The sequence below is a fragment of the Lepidochelys olivacea genome (genome assembly GCF_965140295.1).
Source record: "Lepidochelys olivacea isolate rLepOli2 genome assembly, chromosome: 3".
Lineage (NCBI taxonomy): Eukaryota > Metazoa > Chordata > Testudines > Cheloniidae > Lepidochelys > Lepidochelys olivacea.
In genome coordinates, this window is record NC_140413.1 from 132,799,925 (window position 1) to 132,822,385 (window position 22,461).

At 37.9% G+C, this 22,461-nt stretch overlaps 1 protein-coding gene and 1 long non-coding RNA gene across 4 annotated transcripts in view; one reads left to right on the forward strand and one right to left on the reverse strand.

Annotated features, from left to right (window-relative positions):
• The window catches only part of DISC1 (DISC1 scaffold protein), a 363,689-nt gene that overhangs the window by 304,315 nt on the left and 36,913 nt on the right, over positions 1-22,461 (forward strand). For all 3 annotated transcript variants that reach the window (XR_014710969.1, XM_084624148.1, XM_084624149.1), the window contains exon 11: positions 18,720-18,975. Coding sequence is in view for 2 of the 3 variants with exons in the window: in XM_084624148.1 (XP_084480274.1) it covers positions 18,720-18,975 (256 nt within the window). In the remaining variant the exon portion in view is untranslated. The remainder of the gene's footprint in view (positions 1-18,719; positions 18,976-22,461) is intronic.
• Positions 1-22,461, reverse strand: part of LOC311518383 — a 78,120-nt gene that overhangs the window by 593 nt on the left and 55,066 nt on the right. The window contains exon 4 of the long non-coding RNA XR_014710970.1: positions 4,254-4,486. This is a non-coding gene — a long non-coding RNA (uncharacterized lncRNA). The remainder of the gene's footprint in view (positions 1-4,253; positions 4,487-22,461) is intronic.

Consider the following 22,461-nt stretch of genomic DNA (forward strand, 5'->3'; position numbering starts at 1 on the left):
CATGTGGTTTAAGGAGAAGAATTTTCCTAACCAAATATTGGGCAGAGGGGTTTGTTTCTCTGAAGTATGGATATCCAGAAAGTGCAGGGAAATTGCAAGGTTCCTAGGCTATCCTCAGAGGGTTAAGCCATGGTATCCATACAGAAGACCAGCCCCTCTGTGTTATGTCCTCCTGCTCCCACCAAACCACTCCTTGAACTTTACTTTCCCCTCTGAGGGAATTTTAAAACTTACAGCATGGTGAGAGTCTGCCATGGGATGATGCCATGTAGAGTGACCTTCCCCAGGCTCCTCACCCACCCTGTCCAGCCTTATCCACATAACACATGGAGCCTGGGGGAATGATAGGTTTCAGAGTAACAGCCGTGTTAGTCTGTATTCGCAAAAAGAAAAGGAGTACTTGTGGCACCTTAGAGACTAACCAATTTATTTGAGCATAAGCTTTCATGAGCTACAGCTCACTTCATCGGATGCATACTGTGGAAAGTGTAGAAGATCTTTTTATACACACAAAGCATGAAAAAATACCTCCCCCCACCCCACTCTCCTGCTGGTAATAACTTATTTAAAGTGATCACTCTACTTACAATGTGTATGATAATCAAGTTGGGCCATTTCCAGCAAAATCCAGGTTTTCTCACCCCCCCACCCCCACAAACCCACTCTCCTGCTTGTAATAGCTTATCTAAAGTGACCACTCTCCTTACAATGTGTATGATGATCAAGGTGGGCCATTTCCAGCACAAATCCAGGGTTTAACAAGAACGTCTGGGGGGGGGGGTAGGAAAAAACAAGGGGAAATAGGTTACCTTGCATAATGACTTAGCCTCTCCCAGTCTCTATTCAAGCCTAAGTTAATTGTATCCAATTTGCAAATGAATTCCAATTCAGCAGTCTCTCGCTGGAGTCTGGATTTGAAGTTTTTCTGTTGTAATATCACAACTTTCATCTCTGTAATCGCGTGACCAGAGAGATTGAAGTGTTCTCCAACTGGTTTATGAATGTTATAATTCTTGACATCTGATTTGTGTCCATTTATTCTTTTACGTAGAGACTGTCCAGTTTGACCAATGTACATGGCGGAGGGGCATTGCTGGCACATGATGGCATATATCACATTGGTGGATGTGCAGGTGAACGAGCCTCTGATAGTGTGGCTGATGTTATTAGGCCCTGTGATGGTGTCCCCTGAATAGATATGTGGGCACAGTTGGCAACGGGCTTTGTTGCAAGGATAGGTTCCTGGGTTAGTGGTTCTGTTGTGTGGTACGTGGTTGCTGGTGAGTATTTGCTTCAGGTTGGGGGGCTGTCTGTAGGCAAGGACTGGCCTGTCTCCCAAGATTTGTGAGAGTGTTGGGTCACTCACACATCCAGAAAACCTGGATTTGTGCTGGAAATGGCCCAACTTGATTATCATACACATTGTAAGGAGAGTGATCACTTTAGATAAGCTATTACCAGCAGGAGAATGGGGTGGGGGGAGGTATTTTTTCATGCTTTGTGTGTATAAAAAAATCTTCTACACTTTCCACAGTATGCATCCAATGAAGTGAGCTGTAGCTCACGAAAGCTTATGCTCAAATAAATTGGTTAGTCTCTAAGGTGCCACAAGTACTCCTTTTCTTTTTGGGGGAATGATGTTACCATGGCTCCTCTCCCAACTTCATGTGTTTTCCAGTCACTGTTGCCCAGTATTCTGAACACCTTTCATCTCTGTACATAGAAGTGGAGGTAACAATATGACCCATTGTTATTGGATATGATTTGTATCTTACCAGTGTCCCCTAAATGTTTCACACCATGTAAGGATCACCCTTTTCACCAATCATTAGACCAAGTAAAGATTTTAATTATAAAATCACCCTTTTTTGCAAGAATGTTACAGAGAGCCATGGGATCTGTATGCTATAGGGGGAATAGAAGATGCTCATTTACTCTAGTAATAGGGGACATATAGTTACCTAGAGCTATCAGAAAAATATGCATGGGGATGTGGGGTAAATGATATGTACTCTGGAAACGAAGCTGATGATTTCCTAGAATATGGTGTTTTTAATTTATCTGAAATTCTCATCTTCAGTGGGATAAGCCCCTTGAGACACTCCCTCTGTATTCAGTAAGCATCCTGCTGCTCAGGGACTAGTTATGATTAATTACAACCACATTGCATTCCATAATATTCTGAAAATTTAAAATATCTCAAAACAGTATTAAAATTATTACACCATTGTACATATTCTGTCATTGTATATGCCATATAGCATGGCCTTAATAAAACTTGCTGCAATTCAGATAGGTATCCTGTACCAGAGCTGGATTTGAGAATTCTGAAAGTAGCATAATGAGATTAGCATGTTAATAATACTGCTGTTTCATAGCATTGGTGATCTTAGAGCTCAGGAACAAACTCGAAAGACCTGGATATGCTTGTGCATGCACAGAGCTCTTTTTTGTATGCATTGTAAGTGGGAGATATGTAATGCTTAAGGCCCCACTTAATTTGCGATATTGTGGAAATTGTGGATCCCACAATATTAGGTTTCCACCACAATTTTTATTTTAATTAGCTTATTTTGAACAGTCCACAATTTTGCATACATTTTCAGGTGTGCACCACACACCTTTTCCCCATTAGTACAGTAGAAACCCATTTATCCAAATTGACAGTGACTGGGGCTTGGACTATCAGTTTCGTGCATTAATGACTAATATAGTTGCAGCACAATGTCTGGTTATAAAAAAAAAATAGCAGGCATAACATAATACTTGAGTGTTTATATTATTATAGCAAATTTTTCTTAATCAAATAGGTCTTCACTGGCTTTTCCAAATGACTGCAATTAATATAGGTTCCTTATTACTTTTCCATGATTTTTCATGTCTTGTCTGAAATTCAGCCGCAATTATTTGACAATCGTGCTGCGATTCAGATAGGGCCTTAGTTATGCTTTCTCCGCTTTTCACATCTATATTACCGTTTTTGAGTACAGAATAGAGCATATAAAAGTAAAAACAAAAAAACCTCACAGCAGGGGCCAAAAGCTGTAAACTATTACTTGTCTGAGTAGTCCCTACCCACCTGAAGAGAGCCACTGACTTCAGTGGGACCACTAGTGTCAATAACTATGTTAACTTCTGTAACTAAGCTTTGCAGGGTTAAGCCCCATATAACTATCTTTTATACTGAAAATCTAGTATACTAGTGGCAATTGCTGTCATAGAAAGTGAATATCATACATAACTTACAAAATAGGTTTATGATATGGATAGGACACCTTTTAGTGGCATCTGAAAGCATTCTGATACAGAAATATTTTACTGTGATTTAAAAGTTCTCTGATTAAAACGTTGTTTAGACAGTTATCTGCAGCTGATGAGCTCCAAAAAAAGAACAAAACCAGTTGGCTCCTAAAATACTGATCTAAAAAGCCTTGAAGTGCTGCTAAAGCCACACTGAGAAGACTGAAAGCCATTCTATGGAGAATCAATTCTGCTTTTTTTGTATTACATATTTTCTTTATTTTTGTTGCTTTGTTCTATCTTCATCTTGTGTGAGATGGTGTCATGAAAATAGGATTTTTTTTCTTACGGGCTCATCTTCTCATGATGTTCATTTCTAACCTGAAATAGAATCCTCTGTTTGTGACATTACAATTGTTTGCTGTGGAAAAGGTTATGAAGTCATGAATTGAAGGATTATCATTTCAAGTAGGTAAACAGCAGCAAGAGCATATGAACTCATAAATAAAAATCTTGTTTTCATATGGATTTCTTTAGGAGGAAAAAATTGTAGCAATTTAGGATATATTTGCAGAGTTGTTTTCCCTTTCCTGTTCACAAATTATTTACAAACTTTTATAACTGTTCAACTAACCTATTGTATGAATCATTCCAAATGGCCAATAAAGTACTTCCTGTGTGAGCATTCTTTGGAATATTTATTCCTGCGAATGTTCATGACATTTTTTGTTTCCATAAACATTCTTGTGAATAAAAGCTCTCTCATCCAAATGTTTACGAAAAAGGGGGTTATGAATAGTGACAAAGCGAATTGGTAGGTTTTATTCACAAGAATATTCTTGAATAATTTTTGCTGTATTTGCTTGGCCTAATCGAGGAGGCATCACCTGCTCTTTAAATCAACTTTGAAAACTAAGTGTTGTAAAAACAAATGTGAGCCCACTTAAATATGAGTCATTCTTTCCTTCTTTTTTTCTGTTTTGAAAACTTCTCTCCCTACCCTATTTTCCTACCTTTATCTCCAGCAATTTGATTTCAGCCTCAGTTTAGTTCTTCTGGATATAGGGCTTCCTATTTCTCCTTCTTCTCTTTCTTCTATTTGGTTATTTTTCTTTCTTTCCTCCTTGTGTTTCTGCTTGTCTTCTGTATCCACTTCTTCCTTTCGTCTCCATTTTCTGGTTTAGATTTTCTCCCTTGCATCTTTACATGTTTTCATTTTGTTATATTTTCTCCTCTGTGCACATCACTGAAGGGAAAATATAGATGCATATAAGAATAGGCTTACTTCACAGAAAGCCTGGTCTCACCTTCATTACTTAACTACCCTGAGGGCCAGGGTGGAAAAAATTGGTGATTTAAATAATAATAATAATATTAGTAATTGAAATAAAAAAATTAAATGCAGGATTATTTTTAAAAGCAAACTTATTTATAATTAAATTTGAAATTATGGCAACCTATGCTAAGGCCTAAACTTTACTATCATCTATTACAATGAATATAATTAATAAAAAAAGTAGTACGTACTAAGCATTATGTGTTTTCTGCCAAGCTCTAAAAAAAGGTCAAACCAATGGACTGGTGGTAGTCACTGGCTTAGCAACCTGGAACTGGGATTTATTGAAATGCTAAATCAGCTTTTGACATCAGTAACCTCTTCTGCAGATTCAGAGAAAATATTTATTTCAGTGTATTCTACTAGTTCAGCTCAATTATTAGTTCATTCAAAGTTAAGAAACCAATTAGGAGTTGAAAAAGCAGGAATGATTTTCTCTTCCAATCTCTGAATAAAAAACAGGTGTGAGAGAATGAGATTTACTAGTTCAAAAATCATGAAGGACATGGTGACCAAGAGACAATCAAGTCAGTTCACTAACTACAGGTTTTTCTTACTTGGTTTAATAATTCAGTTTGCTTAATATGCAAAACACGTTTTGATAAACTGTTTAAAATATATCCAGTACTTTTAAGGTAGTTTTATTTAACTAATCAAAACATTGAAATGCTGTTTCTGTTCACTTTTTATTGAGATTTAAATTCTATCCACATACAGCTAGACAAAAACAATCATCCAGTAAATAAGAAATACATTATTCAGAATTTTCTAACATATAAAATATAAAAAATTAAGAATCTGAATAAATGTGAGTTAAACTTTAATTGCTAATATAAGTGTGTATAGCTATAGTGTATAGTTGCAAATCAAGATATTTAAATTATCAGTCAATGAGAATTCATCTTTAGGAAAATAACTAAAAAATACAATGCAAAACAAGATTAAAATCAATTATTTAAATCAAGATTTCCTGCTTGCTGATTTTAAATCATGATTAAAACCAGTGATTTAAAAAGCTTTGATTTAAACCAATCCACCTTGTTTAGTGCAGCGTGGGATAACTTTAATGAACATCCTGGGTTGTACCAGAGCAGTACAAATTTCCTGGGTTTTAATAAACTTGAATCAAGGGGACCCCTTCGAGCCCAGGGCTGCAATTCAAACATGTTCCAGTTTCTCTTGGCTATTGAAAGGAGAGAAGTTACTTTAAGTTAAGCACCAATGTGTTTACAAGAACAAATAGATATAAATTGGCCATCTACAAGTTTAGACTTGAAATTAGATGAAGATTTCTAACAATCGGAGGAATGATGTTCTGGAACAGCCTTCCAAGAAGCACAGACGGCGGGGCGGGGAACCAAACTGGCTTCAAGACTGAGCTTGACAAGTTTATGGTATGATGAGACTACCTACAAAGCATGTAGCCAATCTGTGACTGCTAGCATAAGATATCTCTAATGACTGGTGGAACACTAGATGCGGAGGACTCCAGGTTACTACAGAGAATTCTTTCCCAGGTGTCTGGCTAGTTAGTCTTGCCCACATTCTCAAGGTCTAACTGATTGCCATATTTAGGGTTGGGAAGGAATTTTCCCCCGGGTCAGATTGGCAGAGACCCTGCAGGTTTTTTGCCTTCCTCTGCAGCATGGGGCACAGGTCACTTGCAGGTTTAAACTAGTATAAATGGTGGACTCTTTGTAACTTGAAGTCTTTAAATCATGATTTGAGGACTTCAGGAACTTAGCCAGAGGTTAGGGTTCTATTACAGAAGTGTGTAGGTGAGGTTTTGTGGCCTGCATATGCAGGAGGTCAGACTAGATGATCATGATGGTCCCATCTGACCTTAAAGTCTATGAGCTAATTTAAACCCTATCATTCTGTGTGTATAGTTGGGATTATGTCTTCCAATGTACATTACATTACTTTGCACTTATCAGCACTGAATTTCATCTACCATTTTGTTGCCCTCTCACCCAGTTTAGTCGGATTCCTTTGTAACACTTTGCAGTCAGCTTTGGACATAACTTTCTTGGGTAATAGTGTGTCATCAGCAAATTTTGCCACATCTCTGTTCACCTTCTTTTTCAAATCACATATGAATATGCTGAACAGCACTGGTCCTAGTACAGATCCTTGGGGGGGGGCATTTTCTACCTCTCTGCATTTTGAAAACTGACCATGTATTCCTACCCTTAGTTTCCTATCTATTAACTAGTTACTGATCCATGAGAGGATCTTCCCTCATATCCCATGACTGATTACCTTGCTTAAGAGCCTTTGATGAGGCTTTGTCAAAGATTTTCTGAAAGTCCAAGTATACTATATCACCTTTTTCCACATGCTTCTTGACTCCCGCCGAGAATTCTAATAGAGTGTGAGGCATGATTTCTCTTTACAAAAGCCGTGTTGACTCTTCCCCAATATATAATGTTTACCTATGTGTCAGATCATTCTGTTCTTTATAGTTTCAACCAATTTACGTGGTACTGAAGTTAGGCTTACTGGCTTGTTATTGCCAAGATTGCCTCTGGAGCCTTTTATAAAAATTGGCATTACATTAGCTACCTGCCAGTCATCTGATACAGAGGCTGTTTTAAGCCCGAGGTTACATACAACAGTCAATAGTTCTCCAATTACATATTTGAGTTCCTTTGAACTGTTGAGTGAAAACCATATGGTCCTGGTGACTTATTACTGTTTTATTTATCAATTTGTTTCAAAACCTCCTCTACTCACCCTCAATCTCGGATGGTTTCTCAGATTTTGTCATCTAAAAAGACTGGCTCAGGTTTTGGGAACTCCGTCACATCCTCTGTAGTGAAGACCAATCAAATAATTCAGTTAGCTTCTCTCCAATGGCCTTGTCTTCCTGGAGTTATCATTTAGCATCTTGATCGTCAGTGGCCTCACTGATTGTTTTAGGAGGGTTCCTGCTTCTGAAGTACTTAAAATTCTTTTTGCTGTTAGTCTTTTGTTAGTTGCTTTTTAAATTCTATTTTGGCCTGCCTAATTATACTTTTACACTTGATTTTACCCCATGAATGCCCACGACAGGAAGGGGAAATGATCGCAGTGATGTAACCCCTACTCAGATACCCCTGTGGTGGTGAGGATGCTTTAGAGCTCCTCTGGTGAAGAGAATGGTTGCTGTGGCTGGGGGGAAAACTGTATAAATGGTGGGGGGAAATCTTCAGACTGTTTGTGCCTGGGATAGGGGAGTTTTCAGTGTAATAGTGACATCAGGGCAAGGGAGGAGGCAGGACCTTCAGGCTGACAGTTATCCAGGATGGGAGACAGACTAATACCTTTTATTTTTATACTTCAGACACTAGAGAGTTTAATATCTGATATTAAACCAATATTGCTATGGTTTGCGTTATGCGAGGAACATTTTGTTATGAATATTTAGCTACTACATAAAACAGAAAAAAGTGAAGAAAGACCCTAACATTGCAGACTCCACATATTTATTGTGCCTTTGATTTTTTTCCATTGTTCCAGTTCATGAATGTTGGGCTGCCGATACTGATTTTTTTTTTAAGGAATAAAAGAGCTTTAAGGCATTTGTTTATGGCAGGAAAACATCTATACCTTAAAAAATTCGTGGCAATACGACAAGATTTTTGTACAGATACAAAGAGGAAAAAAAGTAGGTCAAAATTGGGCTTGTCGTCCTTGCCAATGTCCCTTAAAACTTCTGAAACAGTAAAATACAGTAATTCAACCCTTACTAGCTCTCTGTCCATATTAATTCAGAATTCATCTGGGCTGGGATTTTATCCAGGTTTCTGAACTAAATTATCTTATCTTTTCTCTTTGATTGTTCATCTCTTAAGACAGACTTATAGTGGGGCATCGCTAACGCCAAGGTTACTGGGAATGGGATTTTGTTCTTATTCATGAAATGAAATGTATTTTCTTCATGCTTTTCTTCTTCCCTTCAAGTCATTTTATACCTAGAATGTCAAAATCAGTCAGAGGTGATAGGATTCTACCTCAAGCAACAGCAAATATCAGCATTCTTTAAAAAGAAAAAGTCCTAAAAGTTCACAATCCCTCTAAATTGTTAGTCGCTGTTTATTATGTTCCCATCCTTCCTTAGATGCCCCATATCTCTCCATTTCAATCTGTGTGCTGTTCTCGGATTGCCTTGCTCTGATTCTTGACAACTGCACCAGTAATGATACAGTTCAACAATTTAGTGGCAGTCCATTAGTATCATTGTAGCCTTTCTCCTGATGCATCCTCTTAGCTTACCTGAGAATAAGCAATTCTCTTTTATTGTGCTGCCTTTGCAATACAGCGATTTCCATATGTGGAGACTGATGGAGTATGATTTTCCTTGCATTATCCCTCTCCCTTGCTTACTTTCCTCTTTCCTTATCTCCTTCTATCTACTTGAATTGTATGAATTCCATGAAGAAACTTAAATCCAAGGACACCAATTTATATTCTCCATTAACCGATTGCCAGTCATGAGAATCCATTTTGTGAACCCTCTTTCTTGATTTGTCCAAGACAAATAGTGAGAGATTTTAGTGACAAGTTTCCTTTTAAAGGAGCAGCTGGCTACTATCTTATTAGTCTATACCTACAGTTTGTGAATTTATGTATGAACATAGAAAGAATTTGCATGCTAACAGTGACTACAGATGAAAATTTCCTGTATTCCTGTTACTGGATTTCATATTCTCAAAGCCCCAAATCAGCTCCACATCTCAGAGGTACACAGCATGTAAAGGGGAGCAGTTGGCCCATTTAAAACTTAGCCAGTTCCTGCAAGAACTTCAACACTATTAACTAAAGTGAAAAGAAATACCCATAATAGTCCAGATGGGAGGCAACAGAGCTATGTATAATTAACAGAGCTATGTATAATTAAGGCCAGGTCATCAGCCAGAGATGGGCCATCTTCTAACAAGCTGGAGATGACAGAAATTGTTATTTGAAAATGCTGTTATGTGGGAGCTTAGTAACAGCGAGGAATCTAGGAGCACTCCTAAACTATGGATTGAATCAACCAATTGTGGCTATGTACCCTCAACCAAAGTAGACTATACTGTGCCTACTTACACTTCAGAGTGCTTTCCTCTGCTCACCAGCATCACCTCTGTCTTGCTCTGGTTCAGCGTTAGCCACCTTGTTCATCTAAGAACCGATTTCATCCAGACACTGGGCGTCCTTGGTAGTAGTGGTATGGTCATATGTGGTGGAGGATAGGTGAAGCTGTGTTGTCATCTGCATATTGTCTTGTTGTCTTGCTGAATCCTTGTTGTCTTGCCACTTCATCTAGTGGATGCATGTAGCTATTGAGAAGGACCAGAGAGAGAATTGATCCTTGTGGAACTTTGCAAGTGAGCAGTCTCATGTTGGAGTTGCAGTTTCCCATTATCTCTCTTTGGGTTCAAATTACATCCTACCATGTGATTAGCCTGTGTAAAAGGGGGGAAGCAGCTGTAGGGAACAGGTCAAGATCTTTCTATAGTATTTGAGAGCATCTGTTGGTTAATGTGTTGACCTGTGGGAATATAATTTGCCAGTTCAAGAGTATGCACAGGCACCTAGCTGGCTAGTAGGTGTGCCACTGTCAGCAGGAAGAGCTAGCTAGGGTGCACACTGGTCGGCAGGACCCTAGCCAAAGAGGATGCACTAATTGGTGTCTTTTCTTTCTTCTTTGATCTTCTTTGAATATGTAACTGCAATGTGCCAAATCCTGCCCTCAGTCATTTCAATGGAATTCCACAAGTCTAATGTCACTGACAACAGAATCTGGTTCTCCCGTTTTGGGATGCCATCCAGACCAGTAAGAGGTTGTCACCACCTGCCTATACCCCCGGGTGCCTTAAATGCTCTGTTGCTGTGACTCACAGCCCAGACACCAACAGCCAGCAGACAAGCATGCGTTATCCTGAGTGTCTGTGTGCCATAACAGAGCAGCCCCACCCTGGTTTCCCCAGCTTTGGTTACACCTGGCAAGATGCCCCCTACTTCTGGTCCAGGACATCCCCAGAATCATCTGCCCTGAAGTGTCCAGCCCTCCCTTGGACTACTCAGAGAAATAAGGTTTGTTTGCTCCTTTAAAGAGACAGTACTCAGCAGCTTGCCACATTAACTGGAGTTAACAGTTACTTGAATTAAATCACAGCATTTAGTTGGTTTAGATTAAAATAAAGCAAGCTTATTAACAACAGGACATAGGTTAAGCCACGCCGAGTAAAAGGTAGAGATAGTTACAAGCAAATAAAAGTGAAAACGTGCATCTAAGTCTAAAACTTAATCTAGCAAGGCACAGTCTTTGTTTCAGATGGATTTGCTCATCAATTACTCTTGGTGCAGCATGGCTGACTGTCTCTTACAGAAGTACCAGGTACTGGTTTCCTTGTAAACTTAGGTGAAAGATAAAAAGATGGAGTCTCTCTTCCCTTATATTTCCAAAGAATTGTCTTTGTTCTCAAAGTTAGGAAGACCTCCCCGGCGATTCAGTCTTCTGTCTCTCTCTGGGGTGTAGGAACCACTTTAATTCTCCCCTACTGGTTTGCTTGATAGGTTTGCTACAGCTAATATGTAAAGTGAGATATACCCACATTCCTTTCTCTAGGACAAACCTATTTATGATCTTTACCTACGCTAGACTGTCTTCTTAAACCTGTTCTAGTAACATTTGATAGAGGAAATTTATAACTTCACATATAAGGTTAACACAACTTCACATATAAGGTTTACAAAGATATTAATGACTAGTGTGCTATTAGCTTTCAGATGCTACTTTACAAGGCATATTTTGTACAAACATAATTGCACTAGTTGTAGGGTATGAATACAGGAGTGCTTAGGGTCACAGTGGTCCACTCTATCTGATTTCTAGGCAACGCTGCAAGCTATTCTTGTGCGTCTTCCCAGTTACATCAGTGTGGATTTCAAAGTATATTCTTTCATGATGAGCACATCACATCTCTCCACATTGCAGCTCGACCAAAGAGCATTTCTTCTTCCTGTCTTTAGTCATTCCTTTGAATAAACTCAGTTCATTCAGCACATCCCAAATTATGACTCACATCCCAAATTTAATTGACATTTGCTGCTGCCACTTATAACCCTTGTAGAAGGGAGCTTTTTGTAAAATGTTTATTTGTATATACAAGAACAAACCTGGAAAACATGATGATTCTTGAACCAGTCACTGTACTGAGCTTCTCCTGTGTGCTGTTGAGCACTTGCAACCCACTGTGACTGTAATTGGAGTTGAGAGGATCAGGCTCCTTATGCATATAATTTTGTTAAAAGAAACAAGCACTCATCCTCTCTTGTTCAACCTAAATAGTGTTTCAAAATGTCAGGCCAGATTTCCTGTTGGTGTCAATTGACATTGACTTCAGTGGAGCTAGGCTGATTTAGATGAGCTGAGAATCTGGCCCTAAATCTCAAATGCTGTTTTCTTCTAGTTGCAAAAGTTTGGAAACCTGAAATTTTCTGGTAGTAGAGTTGGCAGTGCCCGTGAAATCATAAGTGCTTCTGAATGGTTGAGCAACCTCAACTCCAGCTGAAGTCAGTGGAATCTGAGGGCATTCACATACTTTCTGAGGTCCCAGTTTAGGAAAGCATTTAAGTATGTGCTTCAGTCCATCCCTATTAAGGCAATATTAGGAGCATGCATAAATGCTATCCTGAATAGAGATGCTTCCCTGAATTAGGCCTCTTATTTAAATCTGATTTAGGGTTATGTATTAAATAATATAGAAAAATCTCATCTCAACCATAGCTGTCTAATCAAAGAAACAAATCTCTTAACTTTTGACATTATGGGGCTTCACAATTATCACAGGATCCAAAGGCAAGTGACATGGAAATGGATTTATTTGTGCCAGTACCAAACTTGAAAGTACTTTAACAAATTACAGATTAGATGATTGGTAAAATAGGGCTGAGAAACTGCACAGTGTGCAGACTGTGTAATAAGAGAAATCCCATGGTAGCTTTTTGTTCAACTACCAAAACTAAATTTTTACCCTTAGAAGGGGCTATTTACAGTAGAAGTTTTAATGTAGGAACTATATTTCTCCATTTCTTCATAAAGAGGAAAAAATGGTTCTTAAGAGATGCAGTAAATTCTGTACATTATAGGTTAGATAAAATGATAAAAACATATTGTACAGTAAGTGGAGGCACTAAATTGAGTAGTACGTGGTTGCAACTTATTTCTTTGTAAATTAGTTAATTTCCTGCATCTGCAATGCCAGTTCCATCACAACATCCTTGCATTTAGAATCAAAGTGAAAACAGTAAACTGCAGCAATCTATCATTTTGTGTTTCCAGCAGAGATAATTTAACTATAACACAGTGACATTGAATATTGATAGAAAAATGACAGGCCATGATTAAAGTTTTGTGCCAGATAAAATGAATAGCTGGCAGATGAAAAGAAAACAGAAATTAATTTCCCTTCTGATTCCTGTACAAGAGTATTTTCTAATTGTTATTGCTTAGTATTGTACTGTCTTGTTTTTAATAACCATAATAAAATATCCATTATTGGTTTTCAGCAATAAAAAAAATTGACTTCCCCTTTATTTGCTTGAACAGTGTCACAGAACAGAAATAGTAGTTACATAATCTGGCCACATAAAATCCAAGAAGTCAGTTATGCTCTCAAGATGTTGATGTTAGTTTGCTTATTCTTTTATGGGTAGGGGAAAGAAGGAAATAATATTTTCAGGCTCTCTTTAGCTTTCAGTTTAGAGTTCAGCTCTTAAATATTGTAGACCAGGGGTGGGCAAACTTTTTGGCCCGAGGGCCACATCAGGGTGTGAAACTGTATGGAGGGCCGGGTAGGGAAGGCTGTGGCACCCAAATAGCCTGGCCCCCGCCCCCTATTCGCCCCCTCCAACTCCCCCCCCCAACTGTCCCCTCCTGAGGAGGCAGGAGGCTAAAGTGCCAGAATGCATGTTAAAGAATCAAAAGCAAATCAAGCTGGAAAATCTAGATACAAATGTTTGAGAGAACAGGTGTGAGGGTTAATTTCTGAAGGATTAAGCAATGTTCAAGTATAAACATGGCTATTAATACATAACATTAATGGTAATATGGGTTTCAAAAAAGATGGTGGTCTTGGGTTTTTTGTATGGATTAAGCGTTACTTTTCTCGATTTTTCTTTCCCTCCTTCTTTCTGGCCTCCCTCAGGGTGGTTACCTTCGTAGAGACAACTAGACACTGTATGGACATACAAGAGAAAGATCTCTGCCCCAAAGAGCAGAATCTAAATAGATGAAACAGACAGAGAGTGGGAGGGAAAACAGAGGCACAAAGAGATGAAGTGACTTTCCGTAGCTCACACAGTAGGTCAGTGGTAAAGCTAGAAATAGAATCCAAAGCTCCTGATTCCCAGTCCTGTGCCCTTTTTACGAGACCATATTTCCTTCTGATGTTAAATGGTATCCTGTATCCTTTGTAATGACTTTCCCTGGTTATTTCTGTCAGACCCATTTCATCACTCCTTATAAAAAGTTTGTCAGCACCAATCTACTGTATTTTATGACATATTGACTTTAGACAAATACATTAGACATTTTTAACCTAGGGAAAACTCCTCATATTGTCAGTTCAAGTTTTTCTTGAGCAGAGGGTAAATAAAGAATCCTGAATAGGGCTTGCAGACCGTGGGAAATTAGTGGCCCACTGTCTTTAATACATTTTCCAAGGCATGTACTGTGTGTAAGATGAATCAATAGTAAACATCTTTCATCTTCCTGAATGTCATTAATTCTAAGCTTTTTTTTTTCTTGATGCCTGCACTTAAGCCCTGATTCAGGAAAACACTTGACCATGTACTTGAAATTAAGCACATGCTTACATCCCTTTGATGTCAATGGGACTTATTCATGTACATAAAGTAAGCAAGTGCGATGTACTTTCCTGAATCAAAACTTTAGTCCTGATCCTAATAGGGTTGCCAATTTTGGTTGGACATATCCCTGGAGGTTTCATCACATGACATAATCTTTAATTGAAGATTAATTTTTAATTCCTGGAGACTTGGCAACCCTATCTCCTGTTAGGAATCAGTTCTCTAAGTTAAATATTTATTTCCTTCTATTTAATATATGTTCCCACTGCTGGAAAGTTTTTGCACATGTATTTATTGAATATGAATTTTATTATGCTTGGTTTTATTTTCAGTCTCACTTTATTAGCTTTCATTATATGGCTCCTCACAGAGGTTCATTCTGTCAGTTAAAAGAACAGTATCTTCTACACAAGCAATGTTTTGGCCACTGTGGATCATGACCCATTTTTCTTCATGTTTCAGTCATCAGAAGACATCTCTGAGATAAGCTGCACTGAGATTTACAAAAAATGCTACCTCCTTGTCTAGCTCCTGTTACTTTTTATAAAAATATTTTGGCTATTCTAACATGGTGTCATAAATATAAAGGGAAGGGTAACCACCTTTTTGTATACAGTGCTATAAAATCCTTCCTGGCCAGAGGCAACATCCTGTTACCTGTAAAGGGTTAAGAAGCTCAGCTAACCTGGCTGGCACCTGACCCAAAGGACCAATAAGGGGACAAGATACTTTCAAATCTTGCCGGGGCGGCGGTGGCTTTTGTTTGTGCTCTTTGTTTACGTGATTGTTCTCTCTTGGGACTGAGAGAGGCCAGACAGAAATCCATCTTCTCCAACCCATCCTAATCCAAGTCTCCAATATTGCAACCAGTATAGGTAAGCCAGGCAAGGCGGATTAGTTTATCTTTTGTTTTATGTGATTTTTCCCTGTGTTAAGAGGGAGTTTATTTCTGTTTTCTGTAACTTTAAGGTTTTGCCCAGAGGGGGATCCTCTGTGTTTTGACTCTTGAATACCCTGTAAAGTATTTTCCATCCTGATTTTACAGAGATGATTTTTACCTTTCTTTTTTTTTAATAAAATCCTTCTTTTAAGAACCTGACTGATTTTTCCATTGTTCCAAGATCCAGGGGTTTGGGTCTTTGATGATTTTGTAACCAATTGGTTAGGATATTATTCTCAAGCCTCCCCAGGAAAGGGGGTGTAGGGCTTGGGGGATATTTTGGGGGGGCGACGTCTCCAAGTGGGCTCTTTCCCTGTTCTTTGTTTAAAACACTTGGTGGTCGCAGCATACTGTTCAAGGCCAAGGCAAAGTTTGTACCTTGGGGAAGTTTTTAACTTAAGCTGGTAAGAACAAGCTTAGGGGGTCTTTCATGCAGGTCCCCACATCTGTAGCCTAGAGTTCAGAGTGGGGAAGGAACCCTGACACATGGGCATATGTTTTCATTTCGGCTAAAGTGTACAAGAGCTAAAGATGACTTTTGTGTGTCTGTAGCACTCTTAGTAGGAAACCTATTTTCCTGGACTTCCAGCTAACACTCTAAATAGTTTTAGAGCAATATTCTGCTGATGAGACACATGCAGAGCTCCTGTTGACATGACTGGGAATCTTGCACAAAGACTGAGGGGAGAAATAGCCTGTAAACTTAACAGAAGATGGAAAGAATCCTCAGTGGACAAATTCCCCTATATATATATATATATATATATATCTTGGGTCATGCTTTTTTATACAAAGAGTACACTTATAAATAGCTTATAAAGGATCAGTAAGTGATTAGTATATGTTTTAATAAATGTTTAATCAGTTCTTAAAGATTGTTATGGAGTCCAACAAATCAATAGGTTTTTTGTAATACCTTTGATTGATGTACTTAACACATACTGTTATGTCTGTAACGTACATACATAACATTTATTAGTCAATTATTAATATTGCATAATATATTTATAAATATAACTTCAATATAAAGTGTGACCTAATCTTGACCTGTCCAAAATTTAGGTCCAATCCTACAGAGTTACACTGTGCTTAATTTTAAGAAGAGGAGTAGTCCCATCCACTTCACTAGGACTACAAACATCCATGAATTTAAGCATTTACAAAGTGGATTTAATATGAATAAGCCAAACACCGTAATTCAATTACATTTAATTATATATCTAAAATGTTGAAATATTCAAAAAATTATACCACATAAACAATTTTTAATGTATTTGGCATGTGGTTTTATGTTTGCAATTTTCAAAATATTTGCTTTAAAAATGCCCCTAAACTTTCAGTAATTTTAAAATAAAAAATTATGGAAGGATAGCCCGAAGAATTAAATAGACTCAGGACATCAAAAGCATCTCTGCATTTACTGCTTTCAGTTGAAAAGTTCAGTAACATAGAGTCTATTAACATACATATTTGATAACCTAGTTCAGGATACATCAGGAAGTACCAGAATTTTACTAATATAGTGGCAACATAAAAATGTACTTGAAATACACCAAAAGCTATTATTTTATCCTAATTGTATTGATGGAATCTTCTATTAAGTTGGCCAATCAAAGTGGGCTACCTGTTGGAAGTTCCAAGTCAAGTCTCGAGTTGTCTAAAGTCAATATGTCATAAAATACAGTAGATTGGTGCTGACAAACTTTTTATAAGAGGCAAGAAACTTGTCAGAGGTATACCTACAGGGAAAGTTTTTAACTATGTAGCCATTATGCTATGACTGACTAGCACCATCCTAGTACAGAAAGTAGTAGGGTTTATTTTATTTTATTTTACTTGCTAGATGGAGTGTTGACTGGAGGTAACATAGAATTCTCCTGGGGCATGTGTTGAATATCTCCCCCCCCCCCTTCTAATTAGCATTGCTTGGAACCCCTTGGGGTTCAGGCAGCAAGTTGAAGACCTCATGTAACATTCCACCTTAAATAAGTATGCATCCATACAAACTGTAAGAACTAATCCAGTGGCTCAGTTTCTGACTCCCAGTTATTCACACTTGTGCTCTGACTTCAAGTTTGTGTCGGTAAGTTTTATTTGTGCAGTAAAAAATACTGTTGTTCAAAGTAAGAAGTTGTCACTCAAATAAGCATTTTATTACTAACTACAATTAATTTATTCTCTGTTCAGAGTAAAAATCTTAAGTATCTGTGGTAAACTAATATCTGATTTAGTCAAGAAAGTTGGAATAAAATTTTGGGTTTTTTAATTTAACTTATTATTTAATTGCATCACAACTGATAGATCTGAAGGACTGATAGAAAATGCTGCAGTTATTAGATGTTAAGATAAAATCTAGACATTAGAGCACTGAAATGGGAGGCAAGACTTGTGGGTTCTATTCCCTTCTCTGCCACTGACTCACTTCACTGTACTTCAGCAAATAATTTAACCTTTCTGTGTTTCGGATTCAGCACTTGCAAAATGAAGATAATATATGCCTGTGTGTCATGAGGGTACTGAGTAGTTTAAATACCTGATCCTGCAAAACCTTCCATGCATGGAATTCTCATTGACATCAACTGAAGAACTGTACGTGAAGGGTTTTCAGGATACTACTCATAAAGCACTTAAAGATCTTCGACTGAAAGAAGTTACAGACGTGCAAAATATGAAGAAATTCTAAACATAAACCTCCTTTCAACTCATTCTTCAGCTGGAAAAAAGAGAACAGTACAATACCACAAAGTAAGGTTGTGGAAAATAGACAAAAAAGGTAGAAGGCTGAGGGAGAATAAAAACAGCCCTAATTTAATTAATAAAAATGGATTGACTGATGCTTTAGATTTTTGTCTAAGTTTCACTCTAGCAAGAATCTGAAAAGTTACATACATTTTCTTAAAAGTATAATTTGACCAACATATTTAATGCAGCAAATAATATTTTAGTTGAAGGGATAACATTCTCTCTCAGAACAATTTGAGGAAGATTGTGTGAGTACTTTTTTACAGTACAGATATACAGCCTCTGGGAATGAATAGGGCTCTGATCCTGCTCCCATTGAGGTCAATGACAAAACTTCTATTGACTTCAGTAAAATTAGAATGGGGTCTAAGCTACCTCCTGTACACACCACAGAAGGTAATAGCATCTTATCAACAGATTTTTCTTGACATCCACTTTGCAGTAGATAAATCCCTCTACTGCTTCTCAGCTTGAAATAACTCATTACCATTTTAAAAAGTGCTGAGCTCTTTATGAGAGCATTGACCTGCCCTTTTGGTTAGGGTTAAAAAAAAAGTTATGTGATAGGAATTATTTTCCCTGAAACGAATTTTTATTTTCCTTTGGCTTTTATTTCAGCTGTGGGAACCAGCTGCTCGAAAGAGTGTGGGAAGCTGACTTGGAGGCCTGTCAGCTGTTGATCCAAGGGTTTCAGCTGAAAGAAGCTGGTTGCTGTGTTTCAGAGGGAGAAGAGGGCCGAACAGATGAGATGGATGCTGCTACTGATCACTGTTTGGACACAGAGAGAGGAAAAGAAAGCCACTTTCCAAAAGGCACAGAGCGGGGCGCTGTTCCATTCCCCATTGCTCAAACCAAATGCTGTGAACTCAAAGAGGTATCTAGGAGTTTTCTGCAAATTGTTGAATGATGTCATTGTTTTTCATTTTGAGAGGGAGGGTTAAGGGTCAGCAAAGCAGATTAAGAATTAATTTTAGATTTGGCCTCAAATAAGGACAAAAATAAAATAGCTTTATGAAAACTCTCTCAATCCTTTTTCCTTTCACCATCAATCTTTTTAAAATTAAGAAAGAAAGAATGAATATGTAATGTACATCGATTTTTGGGAGAAAATATTCTCATAAGATTCTTTATGGATTTAACACAAATTATCAACCATGTCTCCTTTCACTTACATCAGTTTCATGCTAGTGTGACTCCATTGACTTTTTATTCCTGATTTACATCTGCATGAGGGAGAGGAGAAGCAGGGTCCCTAATGTCAGTGGAATGGGCTAAGTCTTTCCAGTTCAGATGCTGGCAGACTTCCATTTTGCATCAAATATTAAAAAGGAAAAAATGAGGAGGCTTAAAGGGCTTGACATATTTCTTTTAAGTTTTGTGGTTTGCTTTGGAATTTCTGTCTTAAATATTTACAACTACCCAGTAATCATTTAACAGCACTGCAAGGATAAGCAAGCTGCTAAGGAGTCATACCATCCAACACCATGTAATGTGAAAAAAAAAAAACAACCACCCTATGATATGCATTGTTTTTATTTCTTTAGAATTTTGTTGACAAAAATTAAATGGGTGCTTAGGAGCACTTAGTGTTAACAGCCACTGAACTCTGCACCACATAGAAAATTGATGTTTAATTGTGCATTTGTATTGACTGGGATTTAGCAGAAGGCAGGCCATTACCCTACTGTAAATTCCCCTCTGATCTAGTAAAATTCTATTCTGAATCAGGCTGTGAATGGTATTTTCAACCTTTTGAAAAATAAAACATTTTACATAGCTGGACAAGTGGTAACACAGAGGGCATTTTCATCCTAAATGGCCAGCTGTCATTTAATTTTATCTGCTGTTCTTGGTGAATCTGCAAAGATAATGCCAGCAATTCTGTTGCTTGGGTAAAGCTTGACTCTTCTTCCAAAAGTGCAACTGAGAATCTGGGGAGGTTTGGGATTGATGATTCCTTTTTCTTATGACCATCACTGGGGACAATACTGTGAGCAATATTGTATTTGTTGTGAAAGACTTCTTTGAGGCAGAATCAGTGAAATAATTCTTCTAGTTCTCATATGTTAGTAGGGCATCAAGTTCTGTGGTGGGGCAGAAGTTCAGTCTCTTGGAAAGTAGATAATTCAGCTCTGGTAAGGGGTAGCCTTGATAAGTTGATGATGTTGGGGTGTCGCCTAGTATCCAGGTGGTGGGTCCTGGTGTCATGGTTTCTCCTGGAAGTATTCTGTGGGTTGTGAATTTGTTGTAGTTATTTCCATTTTTTGTTTTTGTGTTGGATGGGGTGGGGGTTGGGTTATAGTTGTTTTGGCTTTCTTGCATGATCTCCAGGTAGGTTTCCTGGTTTTTTTTCTTTTCAGAGTATGGGAGCATGTGATGATGTCTTGTTTGAGGGGCATCCCTTCTGGAATATGTGAGGTGCTGGAGATGGTTCCCCAGTTTTTCTGAAGTCCTTCTGCAGAGCTCTTTAGCATATTTAGAGTTGTATGTAGTTAAGTGGTCAGAGATTTATAGATGGTTAGTCCTCTGGGAGTCCTCTTGAATTTGCTCAGGAAGTAGAGGACGCTGTTAAGTTTGGTTTCCTTTTTCTTCAAGTTGTGGAACTTCCATTTCAGACAGTAAAATTTGATATCTTCCATAGTTGTTTGCAGTGTTGTGGTAGCTGTGTTGGTCCCAGGATATTAGAGAGATAAGATGGGTGAGGTAATTTATTTTATTGGACCAACTTTTGCTGGTGAAAGAGACAAACTGTCGCGCTTACACAGAGCTCTTCTCAGAAGAGTACTCAGAATATCACAGCTAAATACAAGGTGGAACAGATAAGGAGTTAACACAGGTTGCAAGAGTCCATTCAAGGTGAAGTGGATAGTTTACACCTCTACAGTTGTATGACAAAGGAGGGTTAGTGGGTTACAGATTGTTGTAATGAACTATAAATCCAATGTCTTTATTCAGTCCATGGTTTTTGGTGTCTAGCAGAGTTATGAACTTAAGTTCCCAGACTCATGTTTTGAAGGTGTTTTTCATGGCTTTCTTTCTTTTGGCTCCTTACAATAATCTGTAATATCCTGGGACCAACACAGCTACTACAGGACTGAAAACAAATTTTACCATGATTTTCTCAATTGCTCCCCAGAGAAAGTTGTTTTAGTTTCTCAATACTGCCTCAATACTACATTGACCAAGTGATTAGGTGCTTCATTTCATTTTAGAAAAATCAGGCCAACTTACACATTTGAGACAAATGAAACTGCTTACAATGGCATGGGAAATTCAATTCCAGAGCTGCTTCAGCTTCAGTTCTACTACCTTAGCTTACCAGATTCCTGTGTTTCTTTGCCCTTTATTCAGTTTTGAAGATCTTAAGATCTGACCCCATATGGCTCCTTTAAATAAGACATATCTACTTATGCCCTTAGTTTGACATTACATTTTCAAGATTTTGTTTGTTTTTGTCGAGCATAAAATCTGTACAAAAATTTTCATCATTGGTATTGTGGTGTAGACAGTAGCAGAACAGGCTAGTAGCATCTGAACAGGAATGTTGGGCAGTGTATGTCTAGTGAGAGAAGGCCTGGAGTGTATCTTTCACAAACGGCTTCTAACAGCCAGTTATGGGGTGGAATATTTAATAAATACATTACACCTTTCTGTAGCCATGGCAATAATTTTTTTTTACTTGTTGAGAAAGAGAAATTGGGTGAAAGAAGGAAGCAAGTCCTCTGATCTGTAAATGCACTTACTCAAGAGGTCTGGCATCTCTTTTCCGGCATTTAAACTCTGTCATGATGCATACCTGTGGAACTTTTATGGTCGTTTAAAAATAGCTCTGTCTATGGCAAAATAGGTTGTATGCTTTTTAGTTACTCTTTCATTTGACCACTGAAAGGGTTTTAAGGTATCTCTTAGGGAAAAGCTTAATGATGATCATTAGTAATTAACCACATGATAATTTATCATGTGACAAGGGATGGAGATTATAGACACTCACTTAAGGAAGAATGTACATTTACCAAATTATTTGATGGTATTCTTTGAGTCCTTATAGAGTCCTTCTAAGATATCTTGATAATATTGAGCTCATTTTTATGGGGGTGACCCCCTTTAATGATCTTATCTCTGTTCTAGGGTATGGGGTATCAAAAGAGGAGTGGTATCCTTTGAAGAATATTAACTCCTTTCCAAAAAAGAGGAAAAGAGGCATCATTTGTTTTGGAGCTTGCAGAATTGTTATCTTCAAAACAATGTCAGAGAGGATATAATAATACATATGCACACACACACTTCACATAGACTGGCAGCCTGGCACTTGATTCACTTTATACTGAAATGTTATGAGGGGTTGAAGGCTGGATTCTAG